Source organism: Hylobates moloch, unplaced genomic scaffold, assembly GCF_009828535.3.
Source record: "Hylobates moloch isolate HMO894 unplaced genomic scaffold, HMol_V3 SCAFFOLD_4, whole genome shotgun sequence".
Classification (NCBI taxonomy): Eukaryota; Metazoa; Chordata; class Mammalia; order Primates; family Hylobatidae; genus Hylobates; species Hylobates moloch.
The window spans coordinates 546645-561933 of record NW_026652279.1 but is presented as its reverse complement, the minus strand read 5'-3'; the positions used below and the strand labels follow the sequence as shown (position 1 = coordinate 561933).

Here is a 15289-nt window from a genome sequence, read left to right as displayed (position 1 = left end):
AGACCACAACCAGGACCCCAGCTCGTACCCAGGCTCAGACCACAACCGGGACCCCGGCTCGCACCCAGGCTCGGACCACAACCGGGACCCCGGCTCGCACCCAGGCGCAGGGGCCTTTTTTTTTTTTTTGAGACAGAGTCTCGCCCTGTCCCCTAGGCTGGAGTACACTGGCGCGATCTCGGCTCACTGCAACCTCCACCTCCCAGGTTCTAGGCATTCTCCTGTCTCAGCTTTCCAAGTAGCTGGGACTACAGGCTCCCGCCACCACGTCCAGCTAAGTTTTGTATTTTTAGTAGAGATGGGGCTTCACCATATTGGTCAGGCTGGTCTCGAACTCCTGACATCAGGTGATCCACCCGCCTCGGCCTCCCAAAGTGCTGGGATTACAGGTATGAACCACCGCGCCTGGCCCCCCCTTTTTTTTTCTCTTTTTTGGGATGGTGTCTCGCTCTGTCGCCCACGCTGGAGTGCAGTGGTGCGATCTCGGCTCACTGCAACCTCCGCCTCCCGGGTTCAAGTGATTCTCCTGCCTCAGCCTCCCCAGTAGCTAGGATTACAGGTATGCACCATGACGCCTGGCTAATTTTGTATTTTCAGTAGAGATGGGGTTTTGCCATGTTGGCCAGGCTGGTCTCGAACTCCTAACTCTAACCTCAAGTGATCCACCCACCTCAGCCTCCCAAAGTGCTGGGATTACAGGCGTGAGCCACCGCGCCTGGCCTAAGACTTTGTTGCCCAGGCTGCTGGACAGCCGTGGTGGGATCCTAGCTTGAACTCCTGGGCTTAAGCGATCCTCCTGCCTGAGCCTCCCAAGTAGCTGGACTACAAGCTCACACTACCAGGCCTGGCTAGGAGGTGGGAGGATTGCTCGAGCCTAGGAGTTTGAGACCAGCCTGGGCAACATAGGAAGACTTCCATCTCCACAAAAAAATAAAATAATTAGACGGGCATGGTGGTGCCTGCCTGTAGGCCCAGCTACTGGGGAGGCTGAGGTGAGGGGGTCACTTGAGTCCAGGAGGCAGAGGCTGTAGTGAGTCAAGATCACGCCACTGCACTCCAGCCTGGGCACCTGGGTGACAGAGCTAGACCCTGTCTCAAAACGAAAGAGAGAAAAGAGAGAGAGAGAAAGAAAGGAAGAAAGACACACACTCACGCACACACACGCACACAAAACCCCCAAAAAACATATTTCCTGAGTTCTCCGTGTCAACGAAACCGACCTAGGAGAATAGAAAAGCCGTCAGGCCTGGCGGCTGGTCCGGCGTGCAGGCAGCCCAGTCTGAGCCCTGAGAAGCAGCCCGGGCCTCCCTGAAGCCTCCATCAAGGGCGTCTTTGTTCTGCCTGCTCCCTCCCGATCCAGTTCCTTGTTTTGGGGCCAGGATGATCATTTCCTCCAGGGGCTCTTCCCATCCAAGGCTGTGCAGCAGCCACAGTGTTTTCCCAGCACACCCTGGGCTGCCTCACCCCCCAGACCGCGAGTTCCCAGGACTGGAACCAGAGGGGCGCTTTCCCCCACCCCGTGGCTGAGCCCAGGACAGTGCGGGCAGTTCTGGCTCTGGCCTTCCCCGGCCCCTGCGGGTGTCAGAACCTGGGCTGACCACTCTCCCTGGAGCGAGCTCTCCTGCCCCTTCCTTCCTTCCTTCCTTCCTTCCTTCCTTCCTTCCTTCCTTCCTTCCTTCCTTCCTTTCTTCCTTTCTTCCTTCCTTTTCTTCCTTCCTTCCTTCTTTTCTTCCTTCTTTCCTTCCTTTCCCTCTCTCCCTCCCTCCCTCCCTCCCTCCCTTCCTTCCTTCCTTCCCTCCCTCCCTCCCTCTCTTTCTTTCTTTTCTTCGCTCTGTTGCCCGGGCTGGAGTAGAGTGGGCACGCTGCAGACTCCCTACCTCCGGCTCCTGTGATTCTCCTGCCTCGGCCTTCCTTCCTTCCTTCCCTCCCTCCCTCCCTCTCTCTTTCTCTCTCTCTTTCGTTTTGACACAGGGTCTAGCTCTGTCACCCAGGTACCCAGGCTGGAGTGCAGTGGCGCGATCTTGGCCCACTACAGCCTCCGCCTCCCGGGCTCAAGTAACCCCCTCGCCTCAGCCTCCCCAGTAGCTGGGCCTACAGGCGGGCACCACCATGCCCCTCTAATTATTTTATTTTTTGTGGAGACGAGAGCATGAGGATAGCCATGTTCTGAGGGTGCTCCCTGGGGGCGGGGCCTACCTGGGGGCGGGGCCTACCTGGGGCGGGGCCTTACCTGGACGTGGTACTGCGAGGTCTCGTGCATGATGACGTTGGAGTTGGAATACTTCTTCCTCTGCTCTGAACCGGGAGACACCAGTCACTCCCCCGACGGGCGGGACCCACAGCCTCCCGTCCAGTTGGGACTGGACCCACAAGGGAAGGTGGAGTCAAGCGGAGGGAGGCTGCTCTGTGGACCTCTTGGCCACCAGGAAGGATGTGGGTGTGAAATCAGGACCTGCAGGAAGCCCCCTCCCTCCCTCCAGGGAAGCCCCCTTGGAGAAGGACGCAGCTCGGAGAAGGCGACGGGCTTGCTCAGAGTGGGGACTGGGAGCCTGTGCCGGGCGGGTTCCTGTCCCGGAGGTTGAGGGGACAGAAAGGGGGTCCCACTCTGGACAGCCAGGTTTCTCCCCACTCTGAGAGCGGCCAGCTTCACTCTCCCTGCCCTCCCAGGGCTTCTCGCTTTCCAGACTAGGCACCTTGTCCAAAGACGTAAGCGAAGGGCGCATCTAGCTAGGGAGAGGGCAGGGTCGTCTCTGGGGAAGGGTGGTGGGGGGAAGTGGGGGCTGGCCAGGCCCCCCTCCTGGAGCAGACACCTGGCGGCTCATCCTGCCTGAATCCCCCTGTGATCAGGTTGCAGCGGAATCAATATTGATGCTCCCTGAATTATTAGTAAAGGCCTCTCCCCTTACGGGTGTGGGGGAGGGGATCCAGTGGCCAGGAGCTTTCGGAAGGTTGATTAGGGTCCAGAGGCCTCCCTGGGCACCCAGGGATCCCCTGGGCCAGGCCAGGCACAGCTGTGGGGCACGAGCGGCTGGCCCTCGCCTGGATGCAGTGCCCATTTCTCCCCTGTGACGTCCAGCCAGTTCTCAAACCTCACTCACCAAACAGGTCCTTGGGGCTCATCTTGGCCACACCGTCGGACCGGCCCAGGCTGCCGCTGCAGGGGAGGGGCTGTCAGGGCAGGGCCGAACTGCACCCTTCCCTGGGGACTATTTGGAGGGTGAGGGTGGGGTATTCGGGATGGGTGTGGGGGCTCACTTGGTGGCACCCGGGCAGCAGCTCATGGCCCCGGACTGGCTCATGGTGTCCTGGGTGGCGGCCAGCGGGAGAAGGGCAGACCTCAGTGTGGCCCTGGTCTGAGGCCAGTGCCTGTCCCACACCTGGGTGGACAGAGGGGCTGCGCTGACACTTCCTCCGGCCTGGCTGGTTCCTCCTTTCCTTCCCTGGGCCAGAGCCCTGACTGGCCTGGCCTGGGCGGGGGTCCCTTGGGAGGCAGAGCCCCTGCCCGAAATCCCAGTTGGCCCCACGTCCCAGTTGGCAGTCGATCAGCCTCGTCATGCTCCAGACCCTAGGTGCTCCACAGGGACCCCCAGAGGCTGACTGGGAGGCTCTGACAAGGGCCCTGGGGGGAGAAGGCGCCTTCCAAGCCGGGCAGCATCGAGTTTAAGGCCCTGGTGCGGGGGGGGGGGGGGGGGGGGGGGGATGGGTAAGGGGAGGGGGACGAGGTGGGGGTGTGGTGCGGGTTGGGGAGGGCGGGTGGGAGCTGCAGAACGGCAGAAGAGGTGAGGCTGGAGCTGGGGGTAGGTCCTGAAGTCCAGAGGGAGCCCAGCTCTAGCCGCCACTCCTGCCCCACCCCAGGCCTGCACCCCAAAGGGCTCCTGCACCCGCATGTGGACTTGCCACCCACGCATGCCACCTCTGTCCAGGCGCCAGCAAAGAGGCCGGCCCTTGGCTCTTTCTTGGGCCTGGGAGACCTGGCAGGGGAGAGGCCGTGCGGGCAGGAAACCCTGGGGTCCCTGGGGTGCGGCGTTTCCTCACCCTGAGGGCAGGGATGTGGCCAGGCGGCCAGCGCAGAACCCTTGGCAGCAGCCAAGCCCAGGGGAGGGACTGGAGGGCAGATGTGGTGGGGGCTGAGACTGGGAGCCAGTCCAGTGGCCCCAACACACAGTACCACTCCCCTCCAACGAGGTAGGGTGGCTACAGGGCAGGCAACTTGGCACCTCTGGCCTCCCCAGGGGCAGAATCCCCAGAGCCTGTCTCTGGGTTCCTAGCGCTGACCTCTCCCCCGAGCATTTTAGGGAAACTAAGGCCCAGCTGCCAGGGCAGGCAGGTGGGTCTGATTTGGGCTGGACCCTAGGGCCTTCCTGGGGGGATAGAGAGATCCTGATGGCCCTGAACCAGGCTGACTTGTCCCAAGGGGACTATGCCCTGTGGGGACCTGGCTGTTCTGTGGCTCTGTGGTCAGCTCCCCACAGGTCCACACCATCCGCCTCCTGCCAGGGCCACAGGGCCGTCCCCTGTGGCTTCAGAGTTTGGGTCTGCCAGGGTGGGGGTCACCAGCCACCACTGTTGGTATGGAGGGTCAAGGGAGTGGCCCGGAGCACCTGGGACTTTCTGGTTTGACCAGGTCTGGCCTAGTAGGAGGGTCTGGGAGGCCCAGGGGCACTGCCTCTGACACGAGGGGCTGGGTGCTCCAAGGGGGCATGGCCACTTCCTCCATCCATCTATCCGTGGAGAATGTCTGGAATGTTCACAGGCTCAGTGGCGAGCCCGAGTGTTTGCTTAATGGGATTCCTGGCGGGCTCCACCAAGGGCGCCAGGCACGTGTGTCCAGGCACACACCTGGGTGAGACACCAACGCACCCCTGCAGACTCAGGCCTGCGGGCACGCAAACACGGAGGGCCGTGACAGGCGACCCCCCGGGGAAGGCCAGGTTCCTGGCCTTCGGTTGCCGGCAGGGCATGGGGGACCTCAGGCCCAGGCAGGGCCGGGCAGCAGTGGGGTGGGTCCAGGTGTGGTGTCTGGGTCTGAAACACCTGGGTATGGGGCTGCCTCCTGACCTGTGGGAGCCCCGCCCCCCTGGGGAGGCTTCTTTGGCCCACTGGGGGCGGGGACGAAGCCACGGAGGCCCAGGCTGCACTTTGTACTATGGTCATTTTCCCGGTGTGAAGTGAGGCAGAGCGGGGTGTCCGGTCAGTTGGGCTGTGGAGGGGAGGAGGTCCCAGCAGGGCAGGAGGGTAGAGGGACAGGCTCCAAGTTCAAACTCCAGCTCCACATGCTGAGTGACCTTGGGGAGGGGTCAGCTGAGTCACAGGGGCTCCACGCTGTCCTCATGGGCACGGGGTGGGGCCCTGGAATGGGGGGCCCCTCAGGCCCTGGCCGTGTCCTGGTTTGGAAGCTATGGCTTGAGGGAGGAAGGGATAGACTGGGGACGCTGAGGGTGGGAAAGGAGACCAAGGCAGGCGGAGAAGGCCCAGTGGGAGCGCTGTGCCAACAAGGCCTGGGTGCTAAGCAGGCCCGGGAGAGGCTGGGACCGAGGAGGGGCCGCTGCCAGCTGGGTCTGCCTCCCAGCACAGCCGCCCTGGGACTGGGCACAGGGTGGGTGGGGGCAGAGGTGCAGGCATGCCCGGCCCTGCCTCCCGCTCCCCTGCCACCAGGGACACCCCACAGCAAGGGGCAATTCCAGGCGGCTGGACCCAGGGACCAGGAATCTAGGATGGCTGAAGTTCGCATGCCCACAGGCTCCTGCCAGCCCACCTTCCTGCCTCGCCTGGCAAGGCCTCTGCAGCCCCTGTCCCAGCCTCCCCTCCTCCCTGAAACTCCCACCCCCAACCCTGACCTGGAGACTGAACCCAGCTGGTGCTTCCCGGCCACTGGTTTCCTTCTGGGCTCCGACACCCAGGAAGTGCCTCCTGGCTCCGGCCCACAGGGAGTGGGTGTGCAGTGCTACCTCCACGGTCAGGCCCTCGGGAAGGTCCTGCTGCCCACAGAACCGGGAGAAGCCTCCCTACCACCAGCGCTCTCCGGACGCAGGAATTGCCCCTACCAAGCCCCAGAGCTGGGAGTGGGCAGGACGGGGCAGGTGAGTCACCCATCGCTGGCTTAAAAATATCCTTGCTCGCTGGCCGCCGCCCAGGACCGACGGGGACAGGCCGGGCTGCAGCAGGACCCGTCCAGGAGAGGTGGGGACTCGGCCACGCCCCCAGCCCCTTGCCCCGCGCCCAGCCGCTCTCCAAGTGCCCCGCGCCCTGTGACGCCGCGTTTGTCCCGGTGTCCTGAACCAGAAGCCCCGCGTCCCATCGTCATCGGGTAAACTGAGGCCCAGGCGGGCGCGCTCCCCCGTGTCCGCAGCGCTCACCTGCCTCCGGTGCCCCGCGCTCGGCCTGTCCCCTCGGCGCTCACCCGTGCGTCCGTCTGTTCGCGCCTCGGCCGCGGCGCCAGTTCTCCCGCGGGCGGGTGGGACGCTCGGCGGGGCCGGGCCGGGGCGGGGCCGGGAGAGGAGGAACCTGAGCGACAGGTTGCGGAGTCACCGGAGAGCGGGCGGGCGCGCGGGGGAGGAGGGCGTGGGATGGAGGCGCCCCCGCCGGCCTCGGACCCAGCTCCGCCCCGCCCCCGGCCCCGCCTGGGCTCCAGCCGCAGCCCTCCTCGTCCTCCCCAACACCCGCCTGGGGTGCCCCTCCGCGGGCCTCGCCCCTAGAGCTGGGGCGCTGGGGACAGGCGGGGATGAGCAGGGCAGGGCCTAGCTGCGCCCCAGCAGGCCGGGGGACGGGCGGGACGCTGCCAATGGGACTTCGGGGGCAGGGCTGGCGCCATGCTGGGGAGGGCTCCAGCCCTGGGGAGGTCAGAGCCTCCGCCGGGCCAGGTGCACCCCTCAGGTGCCCCAGGTGTGGAGCAGAGTCGCTTCCCTTAGCGGGCCCACCCCAGGCCGAGGGAAGCTGGGGCAGAGGCTTCAGTGAGTGAGTGGGTGTCAGGCAGGACCCAACCACGCCCACCCCAGGCCTGGAGCCCTGAGCTCACAGTGAAGGGGCTCCTCCAGGGCCCCCTTTCTGCCCAGCCTGGACACTGAGGGATGGGGTGTCGGGGGAGGTGGGGACACCTCAGGCCCTCTCAGGATGCCTCTCTCCTTGCACTGCCCCGTGGTCAGGCCCAGGCCCCACCCTCTGCCCACCACGAGGGGACTGTCTGGTTCTGTCCTCATCTACCTGGCTCCCAGGATGGCCCTTCTGCCCAGCTGCTCTGACTGCTCAGAACAGGGCCAGGGTGCAGCGGACACAGAGGGTAGCACAGGCTGCCACAGCAGTAAACTGGACAAGGAGGGGGTGAAGGGGCACAGGGTGCCCCAGGCCCATGCAGACACCCAAGGCTCTGGCTGCTGGTCCTGGGTAGGGGTGGGAATGAGTGTGGCCAAGAGTCTGGGTCCCCGGGCTGTGGTCCCAGAGGGGCAGGGCTAGCGTGTTTACCCTGGGCTGGCCAGAGCACTTCCTGGGGAGGCACCATAGGTGAGCTCGGTGGAGGGGTGGCAAGAAGTGGCCCTCCTCCTTCCGGCCCAGTGCCTGTCTCCGAGCCAAGACAAGTCCTGGCTTTCCTTTGCAGTTTGATCTCCAAGAACCTGCCGTGATCCTGCTCCTTGCATGAGCTTGCCTTGACCGAGAGCTCAGGGTCACACACGCCAACCCCACGGTGCACCCGTGCCCTCACCCTTCCTGCAGGCAGAGCTGGGAGTGGCCAAGTGGGAAATAGGCGCTGGAGAGGACAGCCCGGGGGTGGGGTCCCTCTCCACTCCTAAACGGGTGCCTGCCCTCAGGACAGTCCACCTGGTCTCTCGGGCCCCATCCACTCCGGGTCACCTGGAGCCACGGGGTTCCCTGTGGAACAGGTGACTGCTGCCTTTGTGTGCCCACCGAGACTGCAGGTGTCAGGATCCATTAACCATGAAGGCAACGGGTCTCCAGCTTCAGGGAGGAGGCCCTTCCCTGGTCTGCACCGTTCGTGGGCTGAGTCCTCCAGATGGCAGGTGTGCTCAGCCGGTCCTCTGTGAGGGAGGTGGCCCGAGGCGCTCAGGCGCTGGCGTGTGAAGCGGGTCCTCAGGGCTGTCCTGCAGCTCACCGTGGTCTCTGGGGGCCACAGGCATGTCAAAGGAAGTCGGCCCAGGACAACTGGATGCTCCCACCACTTCCACGAAGACAGGCAGGAAAGGCTGTCCAGGTGCCACAGCCACAGCCACCCCAGCTGAGGGAGCCCCAGTGGAGGCCCAGGACAGTCCCGCAGCCTCCTGCCCTCAGGAGTCCACCGAGCGGAAGGTGCCCAGCAGCCAGGGCCCGAGGGCGAGGCCAGCCAAGAATTGACCAGCTGGCAAGTGGGGTGTGCTCTCTTGCAGGGCAGGAGAACTGGAGATGGGGTGGGGGAGGTGGCATAATTAGGAGAATTCAGGGAGGCATACACATCTCTTTATTTACAAAATGCGGTGAAGAGAAAATATCTAGATATTTGGGTGCAATTATTCCAAACATACAAAACACACAATAGAACCAAGTGAAGGGAAAGCTACTCTAACAGCTTAGATACTTTTTAAGGAGAACTTATAGTAAATCTGGGAATGGGAAAAAAAATCAGAGCTAGAATTTGTTTAGCACTCAGTGCAAAAGGCAAAAGTTGATAAAAGTGGAGCGGACAGAGGCTCAGAATGTGGCCCCACGACTGCTCTCTCTCCTGCAGTCCCATCCCCGGCCTCACCCCTGACCTCTCCTCTGAGGCCCCAGAAGGGAGAAGTGTGGCTGAGATGGAAATTGCCAGGCAGCAGAGCTGTTGGCTTCTTTGCATTTATTGCTTTAGGAACCCAGAGTGCACTCTTGCACCCGGGCCTGCCTGCCTGTGAGGCAGAGCTGGGGTCGCTCAGAGCACAAGGTCTACCCCGTCCTGCGTCTCCAGCCTGACTTGGAAACACAGGTGGGGCCTGGCCAAGGAGTAAACTGGGCTCTCAGAACACAAATTAGGACCATCAGAGAACTAGGGGGTGATGGGGGATGCAGTGAGTTGAGGCCTCTGTTCTGAAGTGCTCTGTCCTCCCTCTCGGCCCTGGGGGCCCATGGGGGTCTCTGGAGGCCTGGCTGCTGAAGCCAGACCCCACTGACAGGGCTGAGCGTGCGCTCCTGGGACTCACCTTGAAGGCAGTTCTGTCTGGTCCCTACCCTCCCCGCAGCTGTTCCCAACACCAGGGCCTCCAGCAGTTTGTTCTGCCCTGGCTCCTGCTCCCACTCCTGCCAGGACAGACGGAACCATCCAAAACCATCTATGGTCAGTCACTAGGAAGAGTGCCCTTCCTGTCCAGGAATGGGGAGGTGACAGCTGGGGGACTGGTCAGGCCCAGGAGGAGGGCCCCAGTGTGGGGTATCCTGGGTGTCCGTAGCTACCTGGTAAAGGCCGCGATGGCAACCACCTGCAGGACGGCCTCCAGGCCGTGAAGGGCCAGGAGCGTGGCGCTGAGGGCCCAGTCTGCCCACAACACCAGGGTCTGCCAAAGCAGGAAGTGGGCAGAGAGGAGGGCGGTGCCAGCCGTGAGGGCCAGGCTGGCGGCCAGTGGCCTCTCAGCCTCTGTCAGGTTGCCCCTGGTGCCTGGAGAACAGAGCAAAGGGGGAATGAAGGTGATGCGAGGCGCCCCCTGGAGCCCACCGCCCACAGGTGCCTGGAGGGCTGCTGGGACCAGAGCAGCTCCTTGCCCTGCGTTCCTCCAGGGCCCGGGGAATTCCAGGGCAACGGCCTCCATGGCCACCCAGAACTCAGGAGAGCCAGAGAGCACGGGCAGCAGGGGCGTGAGCCTCTCCTGAGGGAGGTGCCCCTGCAACACCATGGTTTCATCTGTCTCTGGGTCTTCTGGGTCGGCTGTGTGGGCGGGGATAAATTTGGTTTCTAAAATGATTCAAGTGCATCTGCCACGTTTTCCTAATTCCAAGTGGAACTGAAGGGATTTTTTTGAAAAATTCCCAAAGTATTTTTCTCTGGTCCAAGGTCAGTTCTGGAAAATTTCATGAATATGTATTAAAAACAAAACTGCGTATTTAGCAAACAAATGGGTCAGTCACCAGCTGAGCCCAGGTGCCTGGAGACCCTGCAGTGTGCGGCGCGCTTGGGGAGGGTCCCGTCGGCCTAGCAGCCTGCAGCAGGCCCAGGCCCCCGAAGATCCGGCCAAGAACCGGACCTCCGTGCAGCAGCAGCGCTCGCACCCTCCCAGCAGTGCCCGCTCTGGGGGGCAAGCTGTAGAGGCTCTGGGACCACCTGTGAGTGCAGACAAGACACTGACGGCCGGGCACCCCTCAGTGGGATGGGCAGCTGAGAGAGCTCACCTCCATCCTCCTAGTGTGTCTGCGGCCTGATAACAAGAGGAAGGGTGGGGGCCGCCCTTCCCCGCAACCTCGGTTCCTCACTGGACAGCGGGCATCAGGGGTGTATCTGTATGTGAACAAGAGGGGCCCAAGATTCCAGCCTGGCATGGGCACAGCGCCCTGGAAGTGCCCACTGCGTTCCCCACGGCAGGACAATGTTTCACAAACACGTGTGTTTAGGTGCACGTGTTATGACCATGAGCACGCAGAGGGCTGGAAGTCTGCACCCCACTGGCCACAGAGGTGAGCTCTGGGGAGGGCGAATTTCCATGTTTTACTTCTGCACCCCTTGAATCTTGTACAAGAACATACCCTTGAACAAACTGTGTGGTTAAAAAAAGGGGAGTGAGGCCAGGCACTTTGGGAGGGCAAGGTGGGCAGACTGCTTGAGCCCAGGAGTTCAAGACCAACCAGGGCAACATAGTGAAACCCTGTCTCCGGCCGAGCGTGGTGGCTCACGCCTGTAATCCTGGCACTTTGGGAGGCCGAGGCAGGCGGATCATGTCAGGAGATCGAGACCATCCTGGCTAACATGGTGAAATCCCATCTCTACTAAAAATACAAAAATGAGCTGGGCGTGGTGGCGGGCGCCTGTAGTCCCAGTTACTTGGGAGGCTGAGACGGGAGACTGGCATGAACCTGAGAGGTGGAGCTTGCAGTGAGCCGAGTTGACGCCACTGTACTCCAGCCTGGGCAACACAGTGAGACTCTGTCTCAAAAAAAAAAAAAAAAAAATTAGCTAGGCGTGGTGGCGGGTGCCTGTAGTCCCAGCTACTTGGGAGGAGGGGGAGGCTGAGGCAGGAGGATTGCTCGAGCCCAGGAGGTCAAGGCTGCAGTGAGCTGTGACTGCACCACTGCACTCCAGCCTGGGCAACAGAGTGAGACCTTGTCTCAAAAAAAGTAGGTCACCTGAAGGGGCTGCAGACTTGGGGATCCCTAGAGCTGGACTGGGGAGGCTGGGGACTCCCACCCCTCTAGACTCTGCTGCTTTTTGGGACCTGGCCAAGGGGAAGGAAAGGGGTGCTGGTGAATATTCCGGAGCTCCGGATGTGGTGGCGCGCTGGGCCTCTGATCTCAGTGCCATTACCCAGTGGCTTCTACAAGACATGCTTCCAAACACAGTCTCTCCCAACGATGCCCCCAGTGTTACTTGTCTCTGGGACAAAACTTCTCGATTAATACTTAATGACACTGTAAGGTGAGCCTGCAAAGCAACTGGGTAAGCAGTTTGGATAAAAAATGTCTCTGAGAACCATACTATAAAATAATTATTCTTGAAAGGCTGTGGAAACAGACAGCAACTCTTAGGACAGGTTCTTCACGGTGTTAACAGTCCACTCACCCAGGTATAACCGAACTGCTTCCAGAATCCCCATGAGAAACAGCAGAGCAAGATCGAGGACCAGGTAGTGGTGAGGATAGCTGAACACCTGAGCTGAAGAGCAGAGGCGCAGACGAAACATAAGTAACCTGGCGCGGCAGCCACCTCAGCTTCCTTTTTCTTTTCTTTTTTTTTTTTTTGAGACAGGGTCTTGCTCTGTCACCCAGGATGGAGTGCAGTGGCACAATCTCGGCTCACTGGAACCTCCGCCTCCCGGGTTCAAGCAATCCTCCCACCTAAGTCTCCCGAGTAGCTGGGACTACAGGCGCCCACCACCACACCTGGCTACTTTTTGTGTTTTTAGTAGAGATGGGGTTTCCCCATGTTGGCCCGGCGGGTCCCGAACTCCTGACCTCAAGTGATCCACCCGCCTCAGCCTCCCAAAGTGTTGGGATTACAAGGGTGAGCCACTGTGCCCGGCCCTGACTTACTTTTATACGTGATCATCAGGAGTGTGGCGAGGAAATACAGGGCGTAGTACGTTCCGCTGAGATAAAACAGCATTTGAAGGGGAACTGAAGAGAGCTGGTGAGTGGTTAAGGATCCTCAAGCTCAACAGGCTTGGGAGCAGCCTCCCAGGTGGCTGAACAAGAGGGGCTGGTTCTGTCATCTGTTTGGTGGCCACAGACACCAAGGGAGCATGGGGTCCTGGCAATGGCTCACTGCCTATCTGAGGCTTCTATCACTATGCTGGCTGCCAATGTGGTCCCATGAGCTGACAAGGCCTTTGTGGGACCCCCCTCCATGCCAGAACAATGCGGTCTGTGCACCGCAGCCCCTGCCCTCAGTGACTGTGGACAGGACTGGTCAGGGGACAGCCTCCACAGACTGGCACTCCCAGTGATGTTACCCTGACTCTGGCCTCAGTTATGAGTTAGAGAGAAAAAATAACTTTATCATTGATAGAGTCTTGCTCTGTGGCCCAGACTGGAGCGCAGTGACACAATCTTGGCTCACTGCAACCTCTGCCTCCTGGGTTCAAGTGATTCTCCTGCCTCAGCCTCCTGAGTAGCTGGGATTACAGGCGTGCACCACCACCATGCCCAGCCAATTTTTTGTATTTTTAGTAGGGACAGGGTTTCACCATGTTGGCCAGGCTGGTCTGAAACTCCTGGTGTCAAGTGATCTGTCCACCTCAGTCTCCCACAGTGTTGGGATTACAGGCAGGAGCCACTGTGCCCGGTCACTTTTTTCATTTTCTTCAGAGGAAATATATTTCTGTTTGGGGGACTTAAGTATTTAGTAGCCATTTCCTGAGCTGTGTACATTTCCTATTTGTTTATGCTAACATGAGTCTATGGGGCCAGGCACAGTGGCTCACGCCTGTGATGCCAGAGCTTCAGGAGGCCGAGGCTGCAGTGAGCTGTGATTGCCACACTCCAGCCTGGGTGAGAGGAAGGCTCTGTCCTTAAAAAAACATAAACAAACAAAAATAAAATAAACTGAATCTAGGGACAAAGTGAGGGATTTCCATCTTCCTGCCACTAGTGGCCGAGACAGAGGCAGGTGGCCATCCCCTTGGGAGCCGGGCAGTGTGGCGTGCTTAGCCACTTTGTGCAGGGCGGAGCAGGTAGGGGATGGAGCCAGCACAACTGATCCGAGGAAGTTACATCAACTCTCTAAATCTGTCAAGGAACACCCCCTCTCCAAAGTGGAATGACTAGACAGAACTTAGGGAAAACGTGGGGTGAGGCCGAGTGCTCTCTGCGCGGCAGTAATTTGGGCCTCTGGGTGCTGTCCTGGAGGGCACGCAGCAGGATACCACTGTGGAGGATCCTCTCCCTGAAAGAGAAAGGGGCCGTGAGCAAGGCCTGACAGCCACCAGGATGCTTTCCACACTGACAGGAACCACCCGCTTTACTTTCCTTTGATCTCGTCTTTGTAGAAAGCAGCAAACATATACCATGGGCCTGCCCCCAGGTATCTCCCGTGCCTCTCTAACCATCCTTCAATGAGGCTAGGAGTCTCTGCCTTTCAGAACCTGAGGCTGGAGACAGTGAGTACCAGGGGCACCAGGGTGGGAAGTGAACCCGGGCCAGACCCAGCTGGCCCTCAGGGGAAGCAGCACCCTGGAGCCTACCCCAACAGCTGCTCTCCTCGTAGTCCGTGGCTTCTCCGTATTTGCCACACATACATGACTAGATGAAAACCTTTTCTGACTTAGGTTGTAACAAATCTTTTTTCATAATTGATAAGAGACATTTGCTTTCCTCTGAAATTTTTTCCCCAAATATCCCTCCAAAAATAAGAATTTTCCAAACCAGCAATGCAGCCGTCTAGTTTTTTCATCATGCAACCTCTTGGGCCTCCTCCCACCCCCACCTGAGAGATGACAGGAAGCCTGAGGAGTGAGTGGAGTCTCTTTCCTCCTTTTTGATTCTGAGGTTTTGCATCTGAAGACTCCTCTGACTCATCTTGGACCCACGGTGACCTGGAGCGGACTAATTGTCTGCAAACGGCTCACGCTAGTTGCACATGTGATACGTGCACGTCTCTTCATGTGTAGATACATCAATACAGATCTAGAATTGGGCGGAAACCTCTCACAAAAGGAGGCTCAAGCTGCACCGCTGGGCAGCAGGCAGGACAGCAACCTGAACACAGCCTCTGTTCTATTTCCCCTTCAGCGCCAGGGAGGGCAGGACAGAAACCTGGCGTTGGTGAGATTTTGTGGCTGATCCCACAGCTTCTTGGGCAGATCTGGGGCCTTCTGTGCCAGAGTTTGTGGAATCTCACACGGGCAAGAGTCTTAAGCCGGTAAATACAGGACATCGGCATCAGAGACTCAAAACTGGGCTCCTGGAAGAGGCACCACAGGCTGGAAGCAGGAAGCCAAGTGCACGGCAGACCACGTCGCATCGCGTTACTGGCCGGCCACTCTTTAAACCCGATCTGTTCTTTTCCAGGCCCTAGCTAAACCAGGCCACCTAAATATCTGTCATTATCTGTGATGATTTCGCATTAAGTGGGGTTTTTGTCCCTTCTGTTCCTTTTCTTAAAGGTTGGCTTCTTAAACACTTCCAATGTGTCTGCTAGTTGCTCAATGTTATAGATTGAAGTTATGGGGCTTGGGGGAAAAACTGTATAAAAGCCTTAAGTGATGTAACATTTCAATAATTAATATGAAGGGCGGCTATAACCAGATACGCTGTTCTAACAATTCCAGACCTGCAGGAGCTCATTCTGACTGAACGTAGCCTTGGCTTTCAGGACAACATTTTTTGTCAGTGACTTACTATAATCACAATGTGGCTACGAATAGCTGTGTCAGGCGGAAGTTAAACATGAAAGTAAAAAAGAACAAATGTTTTCCCTGATGTAATGGACAAGGTGTGTTAAGAGATCTTGTTCTGGTATACACTTAATTTTTTAAGAGACAGGGTTTTGCTCTGTTGCCCAGGCTGGAGTGCAGTGGCCTGATCACAGCTTACTGCGGCCTCAACCTCCTGGGCTCCAGTGATCCGCCAGCTGCAGCCTCCCATGTAGCTGGGACCACAGACTCCCTGAGGTAATTTTTTTTTTTTTTTTTTT

At 59.5% G+C, this 15289-nt stretch overlaps 2 protein-coding genes across 6 annotated transcripts in view; both read right to left on the bottom strand.

Annotated features, from left to right (window-relative positions):
* The window catches only part of EPS8L2 (EPS8 like 2), a 21039-nt gene extending 14569 nt beyond the window's left edge, over positions 1–6470 (bottom strand). For 2 of the 5 annotated variants that reach the window (XM_058437093.1, XM_032149304.2), the window contains exons 1-3: positions 3256–3371; positions 3099–3154; positions 2231–2295 (exon numbers count right to left, since the gene is read on the bottom strand). In XM_058437093.1, the coding sequence (XP_058293076.1) occupies positions 2231–2295; positions 3099–3154; positions 3256–3299 (165 nt within the window). In that variant the 5' untranslated portion in view covers positions 3300–3371. Of the gene's footprint in view, positions 1–2230; positions 2296–3098; positions 3155–3255; positions 3378–6356 lie in introns of those variants that run through there. The other 3 variants (XM_032149303.2, XM_032149307.2, XM_032149308.2) reach the window with 3 other exon arrangements.
* A 1958-nt stretch (positions 6471–8428) lies between these two features.
* Positions 8429–15289, bottom strand: part of TMEM80 (transmembrane protein 80) — a 13174-nt gene continuing 6313 nt past the window's right edge. The window contains exons 2-5 of the mRNA XM_032149302.2: positions 13521–13540; positions 12190–12283; positions 11720–11812; positions 8429–9610 (exon numbers count right to left, since the gene is read on the bottom strand). Coding sequence (XP_032005193.2) covers positions 9405–9610; positions 11720–11812; positions 12190–12283; positions 13521–13540 — 413 coding nt within the window. The 3' untranslated portion in view covers positions 8429–9404. The remainder of the gene's footprint in view (positions 9611–11719; positions 11813–12189; positions 12284–13520; positions 13541–15289) is intronic.